At 43.4% G+C, this 24,100-nt stretch overlaps 1 protein-coding gene across 3 annotated transcripts in view; it reads left to right on the top strand.

Moving 5' to 3' along the window:
• The window catches only part of LOC105482856 (exportin 6), a 117,798-nt gene that overhangs the window by 80,349 nt on the left and 13,349 nt on the right, over nt 1-24,100 (top strand). For 2 of the 3 annotated variants that reach the window (XM_011743226.3, XM_024793136.2), the window contains 7 exons: nt 905-997; nt 2,479-2,548; nt 9,319-9,478; nt 13,341-13,433; nt 17,626-17,770; nt 21,733-21,879; nt 22,798-22,987. In XM_011743226.3, coding sequence (XP_011741528.1) covers nt 905-997; nt 2,479-2,548; nt 9,319-9,478; nt 13,341-13,433; nt 17,626-17,770; nt 21,733-21,879; nt 22,798-22,987 — 898 coding nt within the window. The remainder of the gene's footprint in view (nt 1-904; nt 998-2,478; nt 2,549-9,318; nt 9,479-13,340; nt 13,434-17,625; nt 17,771-21,732; nt 21,880-22,797; nt 22,988-24,100) is intronic. The other variant, XM_011743227.3, reaches the window with a different exon arrangement.

Here is a 24,100-nt window from a genome sequence, read left to right as displayed (position 1 = left end):
GGCTAGAATGAAAGGATGTCTGTTTGGGGTATATTATGCAAACTTCTACTTCTTAAAATCAGTCTTGAATTTTCTGATGCTGATGTGCCCAACGTTAATAAGGAAAATGTCTGTAAGGAAACAATTCTAGTATGTGTTTGTTTTTTTTTTAAACCATTAGGTGCTTAAAATTTTTCAAATTAACTGCTGCTGTTCTGAAAGTTAGAGTGACTGTGGCATGGTCAAGAGCTTGTGGGTGGTCATATTTGGGTTACAGAGAGCCCTTTGCTTAGAGCCAGATGTCCTGGGTTTGAAGCTCTGCAACCTTGGGCATGGAGGAGATTGGAAGGCTGGGTGTGGCATTTCTCTAAGCCATAACGTCCTCATCTCCCAAAAGGGGAATGACATGTCTTGCTTCTTAAATGTCAGCATGGATAAGAATCACTAGAACAGCTTGTTAAAGCAGATTCTGATTCTGGAGGCTTAGGGTGGGGACCACAGAATTTGCATTTCTGACAGCCCCCGCCAAGGGATGCTTTTGCTGACTGGCTGTGGACCCCATTCTGAGTGGCACTGAGTCAGTCGGTTATTTGGATAGGGACACAGTAGTGGACTGTGTCAGAAGGTGATGTATGATCATTTCCAACAGGTGATATCACAAGTGGCTCTCCATCTCTGTATCCTATAACCCAAGGGGGGAAAATAGGTTATTCTATATGGATCATTTACTTTCTGAGGAAATAGTTTTTAATGAAATTAATTCATTGTTTTTAAAAAATTCTAGCTTGGCCTTTTTATTGTACCAGATAACCTGGTTCCATCATTTTCCATTTCTTCAAAATTTTATTTCTGAAAGTGGACTTGAGGTTCGCAAGGAAGATGAGAGGATTCTGGGAGAGCTGATTTTCCTGTGCTTCCCCCACAGCAGCAGACGGAGTGGCAGCGGTACTTACGGCAGAGTTTGGAGGTGGTGGCCAAAGTGATGGAGCTCCTGCCCACGCATGCCTTCTCCACATTGGTAATGCGCCGTTTGGGGGAGTGGAAAGTGTAGCGATTTTCCTGTACACAGAGCATGGCTGGTTGACTCCCCTGTGTCTGTCTGTCTGTCTGTCTGTCTGTCTCTCTCTCTCTCTCTCTTCCCCCCCATATGTACTTTTTAAAAACAGAATAATAATTACCATTTAACTGTTGCTCAAACTGAACAAATACTAACATTTCCACAAAATATTAAACCAACTTTTGGAACCCTGTTTAGTCTTGGATATAATAGGAATTTGACTAAACCTTAATACCTTTATCAGTAGCTTGCAAGTGGCCAGGCCAAGTGGGAGCTGTTACTTATAGAAGTTACATTGCTGAAAAGCTGGCCGTTGTAAAGCTCACTCTTGGCAAATTGCTAGCTTTCTCTGCCTGTGTCTATATGTGCTGGAATCTTTAGTTGTAAGGATTGATTCCCTTTCCTATGTGGTGCTTGTTATTCAAAGAGATTTTCATTAAATTCATTTCTTCTTCAAGGCAAGGCAGTTATTAGGATTATTCCTTTTTTTTTTTTTTTGAGACAGAGTCTCACTCTGTCGCCCAGGCCAAAGTGCAGTGGCGTGATCTCGGCTCACTGAACCCTCGCGGGTTCAAGCGATTTTCCTGCCTCAGCCTCCCGAGTAGGTGGGACTTCAGGTGCCCACCACCACACCCAGCTAACTTTTTGTATTTTTAGTAGAGACGGGGTTTCACCGTGTTAGCCAGGATGGTCTCGATCTCCTGACCTCATCATCTGCCCGCCTCTGCCTCCCAAAGTGCTGGCATTTACAGGCGTGAGCCACCACCCCTGGCCATAGCGTCATCTTTTGCATTGAATGACCTAGCTATACTTGTGTTCTCTCCTGAAAAGCTTCATTTTACTTTGCCATCTGCCTTTCTTAGGGGCTGGTTACGTTTTAATCTTACTGGTGAGTGTAGCAGCTTGCGAAAGAAAGATGCAGCTCTGGTTATGATGTTCTGACTGCTACTTGAGCAAGGGAACTGACTTCCAAATAATTAGGCCCATCTTTTCACTTTTCCATGTACTTTAATAAGGCATAGCTGACATTTCTCTCACGTAGATGTTCCCTTGGATTTGAAGGGAGATATGGTCCCTTCTCAGAGTTCTAGAAGGTATAGATCATTTCAGGGTTTGATCTCCTCTGTTAGGAATTTAATAGTCATACCACAGTGTCCTTTGCTTTAAAAAAAAAAAAAAAAAAAAAAAGGGTCGAACTAATACGTTTTCTTTCTTACTCTGTATTAATTGGTGGTTTCAATTGTAGAAACTGTAGTTGGCGGGGGCGGGGGGGTGCACTGAAGAGTGGTCATAGGTTTTTAGCTGCATTTAAAGGTTCCTAGAGAAAAGGTTTTGATCCTGTTCCTCACCGCTTAGTTGCTTGTTATGTTGTAACGTTAAAGTGCTATAAAAACTTGCATTTATGACTTAAATTTTTTTTGTTGTTGTTTCTTTGTTTTCAGTTCCCAGTTCTTCAGGACAATTTAGAAGTTTATTTGGGATTACAGCAGTTTATAGTCACTTCAGGGTCAGGTAAACTGATTTTTATTTTCTAATTTAACCGAACATTCAAAAAACCATTGGACTGATATTTCATTATTGCTGCTGTGCTATCGGAACATGATTTCTTCACTGCGGCCTCCCCACTTCTAAACAGGGAACGTTTTTAAAGGTTTATGAGGCCGGGCGCGGTGGCTCAAGCCTGTAATCCTTGCACTTTGGGAGGCCGAGACGGGCGGATCACGAGGTCAGGAGATCGAGACCATCCTGGCTAACCCGGTGAAACCCCCGTCTCTACTAAAAAATACAAAAAACTAGCCGGGCGAGGTGGCGGGCGCCTGTAGTCCCAGCTACTCGGGAGGCTGAGGCAGGAGAATGGCGTAAACTCAGGAGGCGGAGCTTTCAGTGAGCTGAGATCCGGCCACTGCACTCCAGCCTGGGCGACAGAGCGAGACTCCGTCTCAAAAAAAAAAAAAGGTTTATGATAAAAAGAAGCTGTGGGGGAGGTAAAAGATGAGGTCATGACAGGGTATTCCAAGAAGGTATTTGGAAAAGAAACTGATTTGGAGTAAAGAGACAGGACTTACTAAAAAGCCTCTAATATTTCCTTATGTCCTTTCAACCAGCAGGTGTACTAGGGAAAACATGGCCTTGTGCTTTCTTGCTTCCTGCGCACTCTAGAATTGGAAGGCCGTAGCGCAGCTGATGGTCTGTAGACCCGCCCCCCCCCCCCCCACCTGTTGCAGATGGCCCCAGGGGCTCCGACCAGAGCTGGTTGGAAAGGTTTTTGGCTGCTGTTTACAGGCCCTGCCTGCTTGGGGTTTAGGGTTAGCTTTCTTTGTTATTTTGTTGATAACCATAATAGTAACAGCTTCCTTTTGTAGCTCTCATTACATGCCAGGCACTGTGTTATTGACTTATATTACTTAATTCTCTCCATTGTCCTGTGAGGTGTAAGTGCTATTACTAGTTTCCCCTATTTTACATAAGAGGAAATTGATGTTCAGAGATGTTAATTTACCCAGGGTCCCATGGCTTTGTTGGTACTAGTCTCATGATGGTATAATAGGGAATGACAAAACGTTGAAATAGCTTAACATCTGACATTCATTTTTGTCAGCGTTGAAATAGCTAGCATCTGACATTGATTTTTGTCAGCTGAAAACACCAGTAACTGAAAACCACGTGTGTCCTCCCTGCCCCATCAGCTGCTGTGCACCACTTCTCACCGCCCTTCCTTCTTCCCAGCGTGCTTCTTACGGGACCTGTCCTGGCTCTGGCGTGCAGCCCCTGTGTTGGGTAACTGCTGTTTCAGCCCAGCACAGAGCTGCCCATTGTGCAGCCCGTCTCCTGGATGAGCTTGTGATTCATGGCAGATCCTCCACGGGAGCCTCTTTCCGAGGCTGTCCTTGGTGGTCTGTGATGGCTGGTTTCCATGACTATAATAGTGGGCCCCAGAAGGCTGATGGGCCTTGGCATGTCCCGAATGTAGGCCCTGACTTTGTAGATAGGGTAAGAAATTTAAAAAGACAAAACTTTAAAAAGACACTTTCAAAACAAACATGCCTGTAAAATGTGCTGTCACCACTAATGAAAATCATTTGGCTGTGTAGAAGTGCTACAGATGTTTCCAGAAGCCATTCTTGGGAATAATCATGCCCAGGTGGTCTTTCCTTCAGGACCACTATTCAAATTAGAATGTACTCAGGACCCTGAAGACACTGTTCTTGATCTATTAAAAAAACCAAGCAGGTGTTCTTTCCTCCCCCACCTTGACCCTTCAGTGTCCTGTTTACTTTTGTAAAAGTCGACGTTTTTACATTCCATGTGTCTGTCTTTAGGTGAAAGTCTAGTGAATCTGAAACTCTATTTTTGGGACATAGCTGATAATTCTGAGCTCCTCTCCCTAGAAGGATAGTGTGATTTATTTTTTCCTATAGGAAATACCACATACCTGCTTTCACTAAAGCCTATTTACTGGCAATTTCATAGAACTCGGCTCTTCCAGATCATTTGTAAATCTCATCCTCAGCACTGATCCTTGGCTTGTATTCCAGTGGCAAAACCTCTCAGGCCGGAGAAATCCTTATTTCCTGTTTTAAAACGAGCTCTCTCATCCATGACAAAGCATTCCGCAATTTTTGGTGGCTCAGAAGCCAAGTTTCCAGTGCAAAGGCTATTAACAAACGGAAACTCTGAGTACATTTTTTCCCCTGATTCCCATAGCCATTTACCCCCTCAGATAACCTCCATGCCACACCAGCCTTATGACCCTCAACAGAAACTGTGCCCTCTCATCCCCGATAGGCCCTGGGCCCTCCTTCATTTGCATTTACTTTCTAGCCCAGCCTTTAATTCTTGGGTCTCCTCTGGAGCCTATGTAAACGGGCACCAGCTGAAATTCTTGCTTACTCCTGGTGCTGCGACCATATATGACAATGGGATGCACATTTTGGCCAGCAGTGAGACCTGCAGTGTGGTTGAGGCCTGCAGTGTAGTTACCCAGCCTGGAAGGCTCCCACTTTTGCTTTTGTCAGAGCAGTTGGATTCAGAAGATCCTGTGTGCTTCGCATTGTTTCCCTTCCTGCTGCTGAGCCTGCCTCCACTTCCCTGTCAAGACCAAGGCACAGCTTGTGTTGCTGGGCCACGCTGGTTGCTGTGTGCTGCTCTGGCTCCTGGCAGGTAGTCCTTTGCTCCCTCTGTCTGTCTTTTCTACCATATGTAGGTTAAGAAATCCTCATTGGTGGTGTTCCGCTTACACAGCATTGATGTCTGTATGTGGCCCCAAAGCCTCCATTCTGTATGTGACTTCTGCCACTCCTCATTGAGATCTTCCTTCATTGAGACAGTGTTTCTCCTCTAGGTAACCCTTTAACTTTTCTGGGTACCCATGCAAACTTTCCTGTCTAAGGGATTATTTTGTCTACAAAATTTTATATAAGATTTTTAGACTTAAATTGTTTGTTCCTGCTGGGTTCGTTTATGATTTATGATTATGATTTGTTTGTTCTCTCAGAGGGAAATACCTGAATGCTAGTTTTTATACCTTCCTCAACTCCTCAAAAAGAGAAGACTAAATTATGTTTAAGATTTTTTTTCCCCCGTAGGGCAGTGATTTACCAAGGAGCTGTTCTTTGGATATGGCTTAAGTCATATCTAAACAGCTTTAGGATGACTTGGTTTGTGGAAGATAGGACTTTCATGCGGACATGGTGTTTTATGCCTCCAAACGTTTCAGCATTCTCATCTGAAGGTTCTACCTTGCAGATGTCCTGTGCTTTTAGGGGGAAATCTAAGCCTTGGCCAGACATAAGAAAGTGTGGGTGGATCTGAACAGCTTTTCACAGTGGGATGCTGGCCTGTCCCCTCAAGTCTACTTGATGCCCTGCGTGACTTTTGTGGTGGTGATAATAGGTTTCTAGGCTGGAGGAAGGTGTCAAGGTAGAGAATTTGACTTGGGGTATTTATTGCCCATGTGATTGTCTGCCTTGCAGATAGAACAGGAAAGAACCAGCTATGATTTTGATGAACATGAATCTTAGATGCACATATGTGCAAAGTGGAACTGTATGGAATTGCAGTTTTGTTGGGTCAGAAGTGATCAAGTGTCAACAGTTTCATATTGTTCAAACTCATAGTTTAAAACACACACCCAGCACTTCCAAGCTGTTTTCCATCCTAGGTACTGGATGCTAGGTACCCATAGTTTTCATCCTAGGTACTGCTCTTTGCTAGATGAAATAGGACAAGTTCAGAGGGAAGGGATCAGGATGGCAAGGATTCTCAGGAGGGTAATGAGGGATTACATCCTCAGGGCTATCGTGTGGTCAGCAGGCTTTGGCTTGTTCTGTGTTCTACCCTCAAGGAGTGGGCCAGGGGTGATGAGCAATCACAGGGAGACATATTTTACCCGTGTTTGTGACCAAGTTGTCCAGAGGTGGAAGGGCTCCCTTGAGCTCCCTAGCATTCAGTCGAGGTCCAGGAAGAGGCTGAAGGGCCAGGTGTGCAGGGTAAGTGCTGGGCAGAGGGGAAGGCTTGGTCAGGGTGACTTTTAAGCTCTCTAGTAATTATCTATTAAGGACCATACTCAAATGGAAACTTGATTTAGGGTAGTGTTTTGGTTTGGTTTTAAAAAAAAAATAACAGTGTTCCCTTTGCACACTTAAAATATTTCAGAAGCTCGTTCTCAGGCATTCAGCGGGTACTGAAGGGATTGGATACCATAGAGAAGTTAGAAACTGGTGGTCAAGGTAGAGCCTGGGGGGAGGTGGAGGTGCGAAATGAAGGTTGAGCATGCACAGAGCGCCAAGGGCTACTGAAGCAGACTCAGTGACCCCTGGTGTCGCTCTGAGAAAGAAAAGCTGGCCTCCCCTCTTTTTGGGCCTGTACTATGCCATACCCAGTGTCAGGTGTATTTTTCATAAGAGGTTATTCCCACAGAGCCCTGAGATCTGGTTGGTGTGCAGAGGAGCAGCAGGTTTTAGAAGTTGACCCTGGGAGTTGGTTGCATAGATGTAGCCTTGAAAATCCCATTGACATTCAGAGGGTATATAATTGTGGCACTTCAGTTAACTGAGAGATTGGGACTCTCCCTGTAGCCCATGAAGTCTGTGTTCTCTTTTGCACAACCAGCGTGATGAAAAATCCCTCTCAGTGTGTTGTTTCTGTGAGCTCATCTGGCTGGGTGGGGTGGTCATTCTGTTGCTCTGGCTGGAGAAGCTGGCTTACTCCTTAGCTGCACCGACAGCCTCTGGAGGGGCTGCCTCGGGCTGGGAATCTTGTTCCTGTGCCAGGGCACTGCTGTCCTTGTGGAGTGGAGGAGGCAGGAGCAGGTGATTTGGGGCAGGTCAAAACCAGCCTTTGTCACTGGCCCTCTCTGTCTAAGGTCCTTCCATGTGTTACCTCTTCTTTCGTTCTCCTGCTCCTTGAGATGTGGCCCTCTGTCCGGTCTTCCAGCCTCCTGTCTTCCTTGGGGGCTGTTGCAAGCACTGTTGGCGGCGGATCGAGGCATTTGGCCTGCTACTTCATCTGCCACTTGCTTCTAGGTGTCCACCCTTCCTTTCCACAGGTGCCACCCATCCATGTTTACTGTCAGTAATACATGCCAGTATTCCCAGGGACCGGGTGAGGAAGGAAGCTGCCTGGGTCTCCCTGTCCTGCTCTAGTTTGCTGTCTGTTCTGTTGCATCTAAATCATTCATACATATACGGTCACTCACTCTGTACCAGCTGCTGTGCTGGCTGCTGGACGTAGCTGCTCACCACAAGGGATTTTGTAGTCGGTAAGGAGATGGTCTTGTAAATCATCAGTTTATCTCCTTATGGGTATGGGTGCCAAGGAGGAAGACAGGAGGGGTGAGGCCTCACAGAGAGAGGATGCCCCTGAGAGGCTGGAGGCTATCTATGTAGGAGCTTGCAGAACTTGGGTGGGCAGAGGATGAAATGATGGGCAGTCTAGGCAGAGGCACAGAGACATGAGGCTCTGGGGAATTAACCATTGGGTCTGGATGACATAGTGGCATAGTAAAAGGTGTCGAGGCCATAAGAGACCTGAGTTGAAACTGGAGAGTCTAGGTTCTCCCCTTTTAGCAGGAGAGAGCCTCCAGAGGCTTCAGCACCTTGCTTCAGGGGAGCTGCAAGCTTAGTCTGGGCTCTGGGAAGCTGATTGTGGAGCACGGCGGGAGGAGGGTTGGTAATGACCAGTGTGAGTCTTGCCTCCTAAGAGACAGGAGAGAACTGAAGTAGGGGGAGGGAGCAGGTGTGGAAAGTACCTAGGGAGTGCTGGGATCGTAGGTGCCCTAGGAACAGTGCCCTAGTCGTGTTACCACCCCACCCTCACTCCTGCTGTGTCAGTGAGAAGGACTTGAATCAGACCTGCAGGTCTCTGTTCCGGCCTGAAAATTCTTACTGTCTTTTGTGACATTTGTGAAGAGAGGGATCCAAAAACCAAGGAAGTGACCAAATCAAGGGAGAATGTTTTGTCCTTCATCTTAGCATCCTCCTTGTTCAGTTTGAAGAAGCTGTATTGAAAAGTAAGGAAATTTCAGACCTTAGTAATTCACTAGTTCTTTGCTGTTTATAATAATTACAAATACTGAACAGTGTTCTGTACCTTGGAGAGTTATATATTTTAACGTGGCCCTTATAATAGTGATACTGAGGCTTAGGAGGGTTGATTGAGGCACTGAGTCCGGAAGTGGCAGGGAATCTGTGTCTTCGGAATCCAAGTCCCATGCTCTTTATTTCATACTGTGCCACCTCCCAGCCTTCAAGGGTGGAGAGCTGAGTGTACCCCTCCTCTCTTAGCCAGGGGCAGGTCCTCACTGTTGGGCCATGGAAATTTCGTTCTGAGATAGGGCCCTATGCCAAAGGAAACAGATTTGGAGTCACATAGACTCAGTGTAGAATACCAGCCTTGCCCCAGAAATGTGACACGTGCTGGGCAAGTGCCTGGGCCTCACTGGGTGTGCCTCCTTGTATGTAACAGTGGTGGTGTCAGGACCTTACAGGATCAAAAGGAATCAGATCAGGGGCTCCCTCCACGTTAGCACACACCAGGCTGTCTGCCCCTCCCCTCAACTCTGTCTCTGTCCCTGGCCTCTGGAGCACAAATGTGTAGTGTCTGGTGGAGACCTGTAGTGTCAGGTGGAGACCGGGCCCAGTGCTCAGTACTGGGAAGTGGTCCATGGGTTGCTTTGTTTCGAGAATTGGTTTTGCTGGGTGTGGCTTGCTGGACGAGCAAGTATATGTAGTATCTAAAGCGTGGTCTTCCTGTGGAAAACTGTCTGGGGTGTTGTGTTCCAGGACACAGGTTGAACATCACAGCGGAGAACGACTGCCGGCGTCTGCACTGCTCCCTGAGAGACCTGAGCTCCCTGCTGCAGGCCGTGGGCCGCCTGGCTGAGTACTTTATTGGGGATGTGTTTGCTGCGCGGTTCAATGATGCCCTCACAGTCGTGGAGAGGTAGGCTGGCAGCTACCTTATGGAGCTGTTCCTTCTTCAGAGTTCAGCTTTACCTTCTTGTGTGAGGGGCAGCATATTGCCAAATAGCTTCCGCTCTAGGCCCGGGTAAATCTAGGCTCTGCCACATACGAGCTAATATGGAACAAATTACTTAACCTCTCTGAACTTCAGGTCCCTCATTTACAATATGAAGTAGAAGTAGTTTCCTATAGGTTTAGTATGAGAATTAAATGAGATAAAGCACTTAGCACTGTGCCTAGCACATAACAAAACACCTGATAAGCTATTTAAGCTGTTGTTTCTTTGAAGATCTTGTGTATAAATGTAAACACAGTTGTAGACCCAGGAGAAACCAGGAAAGGTCAGTCTTCATGTCTTTTCTCATAGGATAAAGAGATATTAAGAAAGTCCTACTGATAAGGAGTCAACTCCACTGTCCAAGTAGGCAGCTAGATGCACAGGGTGGGGCTTTTTGTGTGTTTTTCCAGTCCCATTAGGGCCTCGAGAGTGAAAGCTGGGTAGCCTCCACGCCTGGCCCGAAAGGTGGTTCCCAGCCTTTCACCACTGGGCTCGTTTTCTTCTCCTCCTTCTTGGGTCTCATGCCAGGTTTACAGCTGCACTTGCTGAGGAACATTTGAGTCTACCCAGTCACCAGTCCCTCCTCCCTCTCTCCCTTCAAAAAACCCAAGATGTAAGTGACAGGACATCTAGATCATTTAAAGGCAGCTGTTGAATTGGTTAGATCAAAACTGAGTAGATGTGGATCCAGCCCAAAGCCAAGACACCTGATGCTTCGACTGGCCCAGCAGCCGCATCACTGGTGACATGCAGAGGAGAAGTGAGCCTCAGGAGCCTAGGTGCATGCATGCCGGACTTCACTGCCACCTCTTAGCTGAAAAGCAGAGATAGCCAAGGGGCTTAAATCCCTTAAAAGCCAGATTCATATTAATAATAATAACAGCACACAGTAGTAGGACATTTTTTGTGTTTTTGCACATGGTCTTTCATTTTATTCTGTACTTTGAGATACAGGCATTGCTGTTTTATTGTTGAGTACATTGTGGCTCAGCGATGTGAGTGCCTTGCCTCGGTTCACACAGTCCTTGAGAGGGAGAGTGGATTTTAACAGTTTCCTGGGTCCACATGTTGTTCTCTTTCCAAACCACAGTGGTTCCTCCTCTTCTTCTTGTGCTGGGCCCATTTGCACTGAGGGTTAGCAGGGATAAGACATGTTTTTCTGTCTGAAATCCAAAGATAAGTTCATTATTTGAATTTACTCTGTTAAGCAGTATAGATACATCTGTCAGTCAGCCGGGTGCAGTGACTCATGCCTGTTATCCCAACACTTTGGGAGGCTGAGGCGGGCGAATCACCTGAGATCAGGAGTTCAAGATCAGCCTAACCAATATGATGAAACCTCATCTCTACTAAAAATACAAAAATTAGCTGGGCGTGGGGACATGCACCTGTAATCCCAGCTACTCGGGAGGCTGAGACAGGAGAATTGCCTGAGATCGCGCCGGTGCACTCCAGCCTGGGCAACAAGAGTAAAACTCCGTCTCAAAAAAAAAAAAAAAAAAAAAAAATATATATATATATATATATATCTGTCAGTCATCTCAACTTTGTAGTGAGATGATGTCTCAAAGATCCTGAATCATTTGATAGGTTCCCTATCTTTCTGCACTGCTTAGATTTGCAAGCTCAGTGCTTAAACATACTTGCTATTAATATTTTGTCTTCATTTAGATTAATATATGAGAGAAGGCTCTTGTTATGACTGTGTGACCTTAATAGCCAGTATGATTAGCAGTGTTTTCATTTATTGGTTATATAAAGCAAAGCTAATATTAAAACTGCTAAACACACATTAAAAGATGTTTGGAAATGCATTTTTAGTGTAGAACAGGATTTAGAGTTAAACACCAGGTGCATATTGGTATATTGTTTTCTGATAACTGTTCTGATCACGAGGACTTCGTGGGACTTCGGGAACCATAGTCTTTTGCCCTCACTTTCTTGACTGACGGAAGTGCTCCTTTTTGAGGGCTTTCTCATTGCTCCCCAGCAATCAGAAATACAAATACAAGTTTGTATTTGTAACAAGTTCCTTAGTTGATTGTTATGCTGGGACAAAGACAAACACTGCCTTCCCTGGCATCCGCTTCCAGGTTTCCACCCAGAGTAGGCAGAGAGAAACTAGCCAGGTCTTGGGTTTTTTCCCCTTCACTCAGAAAGGAATGTCTTTCAACTCCAGGCGTCGTGGCTCACCTGTAATCCCAGCACTTTGGGAGGCTGCGGTGAGCAGATCTCTTGAGTCCAGGAGTTCAAGACCAACCTGGATAACATGACGAAACCCTGTCTCTACTAAAAAGTCAAAAAGATTTAGCTGGGTGTGGTGGCATGCGCCTGTAGTCCCCACTATGGGAGGGGGCACTGAGGCAGGAGGATTGATGGAGCCCGGAAAGTCTAGGCTGCAGTGAGCCAAGATCACTACACTCCTCTGGCCTGGGTGACAGAGCAAGACCCTGTCTCAAAAAAAAAAAAAAAAAAATTAGAAAGGAATGTTTCCCATTTCCTACTAGATAGAGCTATTAGTTATTATGTTTAATGCTCGTTAGTATCCAGTGAGCCCTTGAGCAACCAGTGGGCTCAACAACTTGCTTCTGAAAGAATTGTACTTGAACATAAAACACCTCCACCTATTCTGGAAACATTTGCTCCTCTCATCTCCCTCCTCTAAAGTTTTATCAAACATTTTCAGATTTGAAGAAAAGTTGAAAGAATTGTATAGGGAATACCCATATACCCACCACATAGATTCTTTGGTGGACAGTTTGCTCTATTTTCTTTATTATATATCAACCCATCTGAAATATTTTATTTTAAAAATGATTTTAAATAAAAACTAAGACAGTTTTATCATTATCAATTTTATAGAAAAGCCCATGCCATCCTATTTCGATAAACTGCCAAAAGAGCAGGTCTGCTTTTTTTAAAAAACAAAACAAAAACAAAAACAAAACAAAACAAAAAAAACCCACAGGATTTTGGTTTCGTTCTATTACCCAGGCTGGAGTGCAATGGCATGAACCTGGCTTAGTCCATCCTCAACCTCCTGGGCTCAAGCTGTCCTCCCTACCTAGCCTCTTCCAAGTAGCTGAGACTACAGGCATGTGCCACCACATCTGGATAAAATTTTAAAAGACAGGGTCCTACTTTGTTGTCCAGACTGGTCTTGAACTCCTGGCCTCAAGTGATCCTTCCACCTTGACCTCCTGAAGTGCTGGGATTACAGGACTTCAGGCATGAGCAACCATACCCTGACTGCTTTTTAAAGACTTATTTTTTATTCTCCTGATTTATAAAACATTATATATTAATTGTAGACAATTTGGAAATGCAGAAAAATAGAAAAAAATCATCCATAATCTACCCACTCTATCCTTCCCCTAAAACAAGTGGTACCAATAAGCATATTCTGGTGAAAATTCTTACCGTCTATCTTCTGTTAATAGATGAACATTCATGATATATTCTGTATATATATTTAGTACAACCATGTCATGTTTAAAACATCCTGAATATTTATCATTAAGTATGCCTCTAAGTGTTGTTTTTATTGTATATATTGTTTTCAAAATTTTTGGTACTTTCGATAAGGCTTTAGTTAATATGCTTGTTTATAAATCTTTATGCATATCTTGGATTATTTCCTTGGCATAAAATTGAAGGTCTGGTCTTGATTCTTTTTTGTATATGGAAGAAGTCTGCCCTTACGCTCTTTGTTGGTACCAGCCTTGTCTGTTTTGTCTTAGTTCATAAGCTGAATGTTCTTGTTTACCTGCCTCTTTGCCAACAGGTTGGTCAAAGTCACTCTGTACGGATCTCAGATAAAATTGTACAACATTGAAACTGCTGTGCCATCAGTACTGAAACCTGACCTCATTGATGTGTAAGTCTAGAGTTTGATGTTTGTGCATTTTTAGGAAAGACCTTGCCCCCAATCTCCAAATGATTTTATTGAGAACAAGGAACAGTAGTGGCTGCCATGAATTGGGAAAAAACTCTTAAACTGCAAACCTAGAAAGAGAGAGAGATTTTTTCACTGTATGTCTGGGGCAGAGGTGGTTGGAGAAAGTGGAATTAGGTAAGTGAGAGCTGGGATGGAGATTCTATGGAGTAGGCATTTCAGGAGGAAAGAACAGTACAGCCGAGACAGTCACACAGGCAAGAGGTGGGTACTCTGTGTGGTGCAAGAAGAGACTGGATAGGTCTGTTGGGACTAATGGGAAACACCTGAAATGCCATCAGTCTTTCCTGTAGATCATTGACTGAAACTGTAGGATACTGTAGGATGCAGAAGAATGTTTGCGGAACACAGTTCTCGGAGGTTCTGATTTTAGCAGAATGGCATAAGGCCATAAGGCTCAGGTATTTGCATATTAAACAAGAACGCCAGCTTATTTTGAAGCAGGACATCTGGAGACCACACTCTCTACAGAAACTCTGCAGATAACATGGGATGCTATTAGGAAAGTGACATATGGAAGGACAGGGACTGGAGATGGGCAGTATCCCAGAGATTTCACTGCGCAGAAGGCTTGCTTTAGACGAGAGCAGGGGGTTGGCAAACTACGGCCTTTACCAAATCTGGCTTACTGACTGCTTTTGTAAATAAAGTTTTATTGAAACACAGCTACATTCATTTACATATGGTCTAGGAGTGGTTTTGCACTACAGCAGCAGAGTGGAGTAGCTGCGACAGAGTGTTTGTATGCCCTACAAATCTGAAAATATATAAACTCGGGTTTTTACAGAAAAGGTCTGCTGACTCCTGCTGTAGAGCATTCTTGAGCTGCAGATTAGATAGACGATGGAAAGAGAATCTTACTTACTATGGTGGTTTTAAACTTTTAAAAAATATATTGCTTTCCCTTTTGAGAATTTAGAGAAAGTTGTAAAGCGTCTCCCAAGAAAGATGCCAGTTTCCTTATAAATACAACAACTTGTACACATTTTGGGAGTTTCAGAGCCCCTCCTTTCAGCCTTGAGGAGCTCTACAGATGTGCTAGATTGACTGAAATTCTTACTCCTAAGGCTGACTTTGATGTCCTTTCTCCTTATTTTGGTATTTAGAACTTAAAGGACAACATGATTCTAAATATAAAATAAAATTTTAAATGTAAAATACAAAATAACTGTGTGGTCACTATGAATTTCAAACTTTCAGTAACTATATTTTCTTACTTTAAAGTACTAGTCCATTTTCTTACCCAACTTCTTATTTTGAAAAAGTTCAAACCTATAGAAAATGGGAAAAACAGGGGAATAAGCACCCATGGACCCTTAGCCTAGAGTAACCAATTATAAATTGGCTTTTGTTTCTTGTGCCCTCTCTGCACACAATACATGACTATTATTATTATTATTTTGCTGAGCCATTTGAAAATAAACTGCATCGCTGAGTGTGATGACTCATGCCTGTAATCCCAGTGCTTTGGGAGGCCGAGGCAGATGGATCACTTGAGGTCAGGAGTTCGAGTCCAGCCTGGCCAACGTGGTGAAACCCTGTCTCTACCAGAAAATATAAAAATTAGCTGGGCATGGTGGCACTTGCACCTGTAGTCCCAACTACTTGGGAGGCTGAGCTGGAAGAGTCACTTGAACCTGGGAGGCTGAGATAGCACCACTGCTCTCTAGCCTAGGTGACAGAGTGAGACCCTGTCTCAAAAAAGAAAAGAAAGAAAATAAATTGCAGACAACATGTCACTTCACCTGTAAATCCTTCAGTGTGTGTATCCTAGAAATAAATTCATTCAGCTCTATAACTATGATACCATTATCAACCCTCACATAATTTAATACATACAATAATGTCATCACTTCTATAGTCCATATTCAAATTTCTTCAGTTGTCCCAGGAATGTTTTTGTATCTTTTTTTTTCCCTTGAATCCAAAGTCTAATTAATCATGAGCCACACATTAAATGTATTTCCTGTAATCTAGCACAGTTCACCCACTTGTGTTTGTATGTCTGCATGTGCATTTGTGTGTGAGAGTGACTGAGGACCTTTTGCAGATCCAGATCTTAATTTTTTAAAAAGCATGTCCTACAATCTGGATTTGTCCAATTATTTCCATTGTATTAGATTCAGTTTAAACATTTTTAGCAAGGTTACTGCATAGGCAATGATGTGCCTTTCCTCTTGCATCATGTCAGAAGGTTCTTAATATCAAATTTCCTTATAATTGTTGATGCTGAGTTTGATTTTAAAATGGTGTCTAGGCTGGGCACAGTGGCTCATGTTTGTAATCCCAGCACTTTGGGAGGCTGAGGTGGGATGATCGCTGGAGCCCAGGAGTTTGAGAGGAGCCTGGGCAACATAGTAAGCCCCTGTCCATTCCCCCCAAAAAAAAAAAAAAAAAAAGTCGGACATAGTGGTGCATGCCTGTGGCCCCAGCCACTTAGGAGGCTGAGCCAGGAGAATTGCTTAAGCCCAGGCAATAGAGGCTGCAGTGAGTTATGATCATGCCACTGCACTCCTGCCTGGGCAACAGAGCAAAACCCTGTTTCAGCAACATAAATAAGTAAATAAAGTGGTATCTGCCTATATCCTAATTTTGTCCACTGAAAGGTCCTAGAAACAGTGATACTCCAGTAGCAATTCTACCCCTTTTCCCCAGGTCTTAGTTTTTCAAATCCGTTCTCCAGAGCACCTTGGAGAAAAAAGCTCAAGTCTGGGGCAGGTTGATGTTGGACAGTCTTGCCAAGTCAGCAAGTAAGGAAGTGCTCAGTGACTGTTGAGAATATGTGAAAAGGATGCAGGGCCCAGCTTGAAAGGGTTCTTCCTGGTCAAACTTGACAGTTCAGTCATCAACAAAGAATAAGTACAGTAATGAATTATACCAGTTTGAATGAAAAGAATCTACTAATTCAAAGTGATTAACAGGCTAGGCCGGTGTAGTGCCTCACACCTGCAATCCCAGCCCTTTGGGAGGCTGAGGCAGGAGGATCGCTTGAAGCCAGGAGTTTGAGACCAGCTTGGCCAACATAGACCCCGTCTCTACAAAAAATATGAAAATTAGCCTGGCATGGTGGCGTGGACCTGTAGTCCCAGCTACTTGAGAGGCTGAAGCAGGAGAATCACTTGAGCCCAGAAGGTTGAGGCTGCAGTGAGCCATGATCATGCCCCTGCACTCCAGCCTGGGCAACAGAATGTGACCCTGTCTCAAGTAAACAAACAAATAAACAAAAACTCAAAGTGATTAACAAAGGATGAGAGGAGGGGAAGCTACTTTTTAGAGAAGAATGCCAAGTAATGAGGAGAAAAGGAAAGATAGAAAAATTACCAATTCACAACCACCACTGTAATACTGATTTAGGCAGGGATCGTTAATAAATGCCCAAACCATGAGGAACACTGTCTTTGTGTCACCTCATAGTAGTATCACCTTACAGCTTACTAATTATTGCCAAAAGGTAATTACGTTTAGGTATGTTAGAAGGCCTGGTGTTTTGAAACTCTGAGACAACTGTCTCTCCTTGTTTAAGATTGATTCTTTATTATATTTGATGAATTGCATACTTTTTTGATACATATTTTGTTGCATGTACGATGCCGTCAGTACAGCCTTTGCTGAAACCAAACATAGTCTTTGTCGCCTCAGTTATCCCCTAGCCAGGTAGAATATATGGTGCGGTGGAAGCTTAAACTCCAAAATCTGACATCAAAGCTCTGTTTATAAAGCTGTCATACCTGGTAGTTGTCTATGCTTTAGTCTGCAGCTATGAATGTTAAATTTGTACTAGTTCTGGAATCAACACATGATCACTTAAGTTCTTTGATTTTGCTTTTATAATTTACCTTTCTCTTAGGTGAGCGTGTGTCACAGAAAGATTGAATAAGATTCAGTAGACATTGACTAACTGCCTTCTGTGCTCTAGTCAGTGGTGGCAATGTTTAAATGATGAATATCTTAGTTTTTAGATTCTACGTGAACCAGTAAATGATTTCTATGCTGTTGCCCATGTCTTAGAACAGCAAATGCAGTGGATGCAATTCTTACCTCCTATGAAAACGAGTTGAACACTAATATATTTTCACCTTAACCTTTAAAATCACATCATCTTTTCTTTCTGCAGGCATGCTCAGTCCCTGGCTGCGCTGCAGGCTTACTCTCACTGGTTAGCACAGTATTGCAGTGAAGTTCACCGGCAGAACACGCAGCAGTTCGTGACACTCATCTCTACTACCATGGATGCAATCACACCGCTAATCAGCACCAAGGTCTCGAAACAGCAAAGCCTACACTTTTTATCTAACTCTGTCTCTCCTTTTGTTCCTATACCCGTTTACTAGAAAATCTAAATATGACACAGAGTTAGACCCATAAATCTTTCTGCTGTTATGCACCTGTTTTATTTCATGTTCCTTTTTAGTTGTAGCCTACCTGCATTCAAATACAACTTTACTTTTTTAGTTATCTGAGTTCCACATGAATACATGCTCACTGTGAAAAAGTCAAATATTGTTCAGATTTCCAGACTGAAAAGTAGTGATACCTCTGAAACCTTTTCCTTCGCGCGGTAAGCACGGTTGGCATTGGTTGTGCAGGCACACCTCATTTTATTGCACTTCCCTTTATTGCACTTCACAGATACTGTGTTTTTTTACAAGTTGAAGGCTTATGGCAACCCTGCATGAAGCAAATCTGTCAGCGCCATTTTTTTTGACAGGATTTGATGCTTCCATGTGTTACATTTTGGTAATTGTTAGAATATTTCAGACTTTTTTGTTACTATATCTTACAGTGATTTGTGATCAGTGATCTTTAATGTTACTATTGTAATTATTTTGGAGTGCCACAAACCAAAGCCTGCAAACTTGATTGATATGTGTGTGTTCTGTGTGTGTTCTGACTGCTCCACTGATTGGAGGCTTCTCCATCTTCCTGTCTTTAGGCCTCCCTATTCCCTGAGCCATTTAGTAACCCTACAATGACCTCTACATGTTCAAATGAAAGGAAGAGTCACATGTCTCTTACTTTAAATAAAAATCTAGAAATGATTAAGCTTAGTGAGGAAGGCATGTCAAAAGCCAGGATAGGCCAAAGGCTCTTGAGCCAAACAGCAAAGTTGTGAATGCAAAGGAAAAGTTCTTGGAGGAGGTTACAATTTCTGCTCCAGTGAACTCATGAGTGATGAGAAAGCAGAGCAGCCTTATTGTTATTGATATGGGGAAAGTTTCAGTGGTTTGGATAGACCAAACTAGCCACAACATTCCCTTAAGCCAAAGCCAAATCCAGATCAGGCCCTTCAATTCTGTGAAGGCTGAGAGAAGTGAGGAAGCTACAGAAGAAAAGTTGGAAGCTAACACAGGTTGGTTCATGAGGTTTAAGGAAAGAAGCTGTCTCCAGGATGAAGCAGCAAGTGCTGATGGAGAAGCTGCAGCAAGTTCTCCAGAAGCTCTAGATGAGATCATTGATGAAGGTGGCCACACTAAACAACAGGTTTTCTGTGTAGATGAGACAGCTTTATACTGGAAGAAGGTGTCATCTAGGACTTCCATAGCTAGAGAGGAGGAGTCAGTGCCTGGCTTCAGAGCTTCAGAGAACAGACCAACTCTCTTGTCAGGGGACAACTGCAACTGGAGACTTCAGGTTGAAGCCAGTGCTCATGTATCATTCTGAAAATCCTAGGCCCTTAGGAGTTATGCTGAATCTACTTTGCCTGTCTCTATAGATGGAACAACAAAGCCTTAATGACAGCACATCTGTTTACATCATGGTTTAGTGAATATTTTAAGCTCATTATTGAGGCCTGCTCAGAAAAAAAGATTCCTTTCAAAATACTACTGCTGATTGGCAATGCACTTGGTTACCTAAGGCCTCTGATGGAGATGTTCAAAGGTATTAGTTTCCATAGTTCCCATGCCTGCTCACACAACATCCATTCTGTAGTTCTGTAGCCCATGGGTCAAGGAGTAATTTTGGCTTTCAAGTCTTATTATTTCAGAAATACATTTCATAAGACTATAGCTGCCATAGATAGTGGTTCCTCCAGTGGATCTGGGCAAATAAATTGAAAACCTTCTGGGAAGGCTTCACCATTCTAGATGCCATTAAGGACATTCATGATTCACGGAAGTAGATCAAAATATCGGCATTAATAGGAGTTTGGAAGAAGTTGGTTCCCAGCCTCATGGATGACTTTGAGGGGTTCAGGAATTCAGTAGAGGAAGTAACTGCAGATGTGGAAATAATAAGAGAACTAGAGGTGGAGTCTGAAGATGGGATGGAGTTGCTGCAATCTCAGGATCAAACTTGAACAGATGAGGACTTGCTTATTATAGACGAGCAAACAAAATGGGTTTTTGAGATGGAATCAACTGGTGAAGATGCTGTGAACATTGTTGGAGCAACTGAGGATTAGAATAACACATAAACTCAGTTAATGAAGCAGTGGCAGGGTTTGAGAGGATTGACTCCAACTTTGAAAGAAGTTCTACTGTGGGCAAAATGCGATGAAACAACACCGCATGCTCCAGAGAAATATTTCTTGAAAGGAAGTCAGTCGATGCAGCAAACTTCATTGTTGTCTTATTTTAAGTAATTGCCACAGCCACCCCAACTTTGAGCAACCACCACCCTATTCAATCAGCAGCAGTCACCTTCAAGGAACACCCTTCACCAGTGAAAAGATTCCCAATCTGAAGGCTCAGATAATTGTTAGCATTTTTAGTAATCAACTTTTTAATTAAGATATGTACATTGTTTTCTTAGACATAATGGTATTGCACACTTTATAGACTACAATATAATGTAAACAAAACTTTTATATGCATTGGGAAACAAAAAAAAAGAGTGTGCCTTGCGTTATTGTATAGTTTGCTTTATTGTGGTGGTCTGGAGCTTGAACCTGCGGTATCTCTGAGGTACGCCTGTATATCCTTCCAGACTTGTTTCTCTTTTTATGTAATAAGTAATAAAAAGTTTGTAGATAGCTAGAGATATAGCTGCTTTTGCCTAACAGTATGCCGTGGTTTTCCTTTACATATGTAGAGCAACTTCAGATTTTCAAAATGTCCAATGCTTTTTTTTTGGGGGGGTGGGATGTATAATAATTTTCCTATTGATAGAAATGAGTTCCTTTTATGTCCATCTTACATATGCTGGTGGGCCTGTAGGATAGATTCTTGGAAGTGGAATTACTGAGTCAAAGGTTATATCCATGTTAAAACTGGACAGATTCTATTATGTTATCCCCCAAGTCTGCTATATTACTAGAGCATATATGTGCTTATTTGAATGTTTTTGTAGTTTTAGTCATACATAGCATTTTATACATTTTAAGCAGTGTATTGTTTTAATAAGAACAATGTGTTGCTTTCCATAAATTTATGTTGTATTTATAATTATAACTTTGAAAATAGTTCCATCCCATCAGGAATATGTTTCATGATTTTCCTAGCCATTGCTGGACTTCTAGGCTGCCTTCCTTAAAAAATAAAAAATCATTACAAAGAATTCTGAAATGCATGCATTCATGAATGTAGCTTTACCCTTTTAGGTGATCTTCTTAGAGTAAGTGGAGATTTAGGGTTAAAGATTAGGAATATTTTGTGGCTCTGGGAAATCATAGTAATTTTTTTTCCTTAAGTAATTCTGCCTGCCTTGACTTTTTGGTGTGCTGTTTTTACCTTAGTCTTACCAGCATTAGGTCCCATCTGTAACACATTTTCTCCTTTGCTAATTTGAAAGCAACAGTGGTAATTGAACCAAGTATTTGATAGGCATGCTGAAGGGAAAGCAGTAGGAGAGACTGGCCTGAGCGTTAGGGCACAGAAAGGTGGGGGGTTCAGGGAGATCATGGCTCTGCTGGAGCAAGAGGAGTGAGGTGAAGAATCCCAGGACCTGGATGACATGCCAGGGAGTGTGCCAGCGAGTGTGATTTAATAGCTGATAGGGAGCCACTGCAGACTCGGAGCTGAGAAGTGCCTGAGTTCAAGGCTGCTGGTGACTTTGAAGGAGGAATGGGAGGAGATGATAATGGCTGTGGCAGGAGCTGTGGACATGACAGAGAAGGTGGCTTCTCTTGTGAATCATCACAGGAAAAATTCTTGAGCTAGATAGAGCTTAAGTGGTGTCATTGGGAAACCAAGAACCACACGTAGCTTGTGACTGCCTCAGCAAAGTTGAATCCCAGTCTCACAGGGATGGGGTGAACTGACGTGCCCTCTTCCCTCTACAGGTCCAAGACAAGCTGCTGCTATCTGCGTGCCACTTACTGGTCTCACTGGCTACCACCGTGCGGCCCGTCTTTCTGATCAGCATCCCTGCAGTGCAGAAAGTATTCAACAGAATCACTGATGCCTCTGCCCAGCGACTTGTCGATAAGGTGAGGCCCCAGAGCTCCCCTGGGGTCCCCAGGGCTGTGTGGCTGAGACCCGAGGAAGCTGAGGAAGAAGAGTCTGGCCTTTGATTTTGTACTCAGAGCTTACAGGCTGTGCCAGCATAGACGGATTTCTTATGTTTGTGGCACTGACACAGACTCAGTGATTCTCATCGTGCCCATTGTAAGGCAGGCAGGCAGTGTGCTGATTCAGGCATGGAAAAGCACCTCCCAGTGTGCAGAAAGGTTTTGCTGTTTTGCAGCCTGGTAATTTCGGCCAGTGTTGTGAGTGTTCTCTTTGCGTTCTTTCTGATTCAAAGCAGTCTGATTTTTGTTGTCACTGTTCTGTGTGTTCTTTGGGGTTGAGAAGTGTCAAGCAAGTGCATTTTCTTAGAATCCTCAAAGGAGGCTCAGGCTAGAAGTTTAAAAACTACCTAACAGGAGGAGGGCAGGAAGGCTTGAAGAGGGTATCAGAGAGCACCAGGATGTGATTGCATTGCTTCTGACCTCATGCTAGGGGCGTGGATTGTCATGGATTCTCCTGCAAGTCCTGCTCTAAGTAGCTTCTCGGAGGACTCAGAAGCCACCAGCTGAGCAATGCCTGAGATGCTGTGTCTGCAGTGTGATTTCTCCCTCTCTAACACTTGAAGTATCAGATTAGAGAGGAAACGAGAGCTCCAGAATAATGATTGAGGTTGGCTCTGGGTTATGCTAGACCTAGACATGGTGCTATTACTTCATTTCATTTTCCTCCCTAAGTTGCCTTCCAGTTGGACCAAAGGCCCTGCCCAGGTTATAAGAAACAAGCCTGGGAGCTAGGGCTCCAGGTGTGCAGCCAGCAGATGCTGAAGGCTGTGTCGGCCATGCCGCTCCACTGTCTTTGGTTCTTTGACCTCTGATGGATGCCTTTGGGGTCTCTTGTAGGCCCAGGTGTTGGTGTGCCGAGCCCTCTCTAACATCTTGCTGCTTCCGTGGCCAAACCTTCCAGAGAATGAGCAGCAGTGGCCTGTGCGCTCCATCAACCACGCCAGCCTCATCTCTGCACTCTCCCGGGACTATCGCAACCTAAAGCCGAGTGCTGTTGCCCCACAGAGAAAGATGCCACTGGATGACAGTAAGTGACCCCTAGGCTGGGACAGCTGGGGAAGGAGGTAGGCAGGCATTGTTCTTTGTGGCAGATGCGATTTGCCCCGGAGGCTCCTGAGGTAAATGTTTTCTGTCCACAGTCCCATAGAGGCTGAGCAGGAAGTCACACTCGGGAGTGGAATCCTGCTACCTGTGGAATTCAGCAGCCAGACCTATTTCCTGAATGCAAACTGTCCCTTCTCTTATTTAAAATGTAAAAAATTCTGGAGCCCTAAGAAAAAATGGAAGACACTGGTGATGGTGCCTTCTGTCTATAAAATACATCTTCAGGTGGTTATTGATCTATTTCAGATGCTTGTGTAGGCAAGCAGGGCAGTTCATCTCTACACGCTTGGAAAATGTGCTCAAGAACTGTTTTTCCAGATTGGTTTCAACCTTTTTCCAAATACAGATATTCCAGAGGTTTTGAAAGAGCTTGGTTTCTTAAAAAATGGCACTTGAAGTTTGCTTGTTTATATTAAAGAGGGAAAAAAAGTGATTAAGGAGAAGTAAGGCATCTGATTTCTCAGAAATACCTCTTTGAAATAACAAATAGTACCGAAATATTTTAAAAATACCATCTCTTCCCAAAAAGAAAATAGAATGTTATTAGATGGTGCCACTTATGGAATGTCAGCAAAAATGCTTTGTGAAATGTCAGAAGTTGTAATAAATACAATACTCTTTAAAAAACACTACTTTTATAACCAGGAAGATTAACGTATGCGCATTGTACAAATATATTAAAATAGAATAATATAAAGAAGGAAAAAGTAACTCCTAAATCTGACCAGTTTTAATATTTTAGAAAGTAACCATTTTAACCATGCTTCCTTCTTACCTTCCCTTTTCTATTTTAAAATAGGCTTCATGGTTACATAACTGGATGAGAGTAGCTGACATTTTGAGGGTATACTGTGTACTAGGCTCTTGCCTTGGTGATTTTATATCCATCATCAAGTCTCTGGCTATGCCAGCATCAACTTTTGAAGCTGGTGTTGGTCTGTTCCTGGTTCGAAGTATTTTTCAAAAATCAGTAATTCGTTCAGTTCTCACATTAGCCTTATGATTTCAGTACTGTTATGATCTTGATTGATGATTA

Source organism: Macaca nemestrina, chromosome 18 (assembly GCF_043159975.1).
Source record: "Macaca nemestrina isolate mMacNem1 chromosome 18, mMacNem.hap1, whole genome shotgun sequence".
In the NCBI taxonomy this organism is placed as follows: domain Eukaryota; kingdom Metazoa; phylum Chordata; class Mammalia; order Primates; family Cercopithecidae; genus Macaca; species Macaca nemestrina.
Note: the sequence above shows the minus strand (reverse complement) of the source record. Positions and strands in the feature narration are given on the sequence as shown.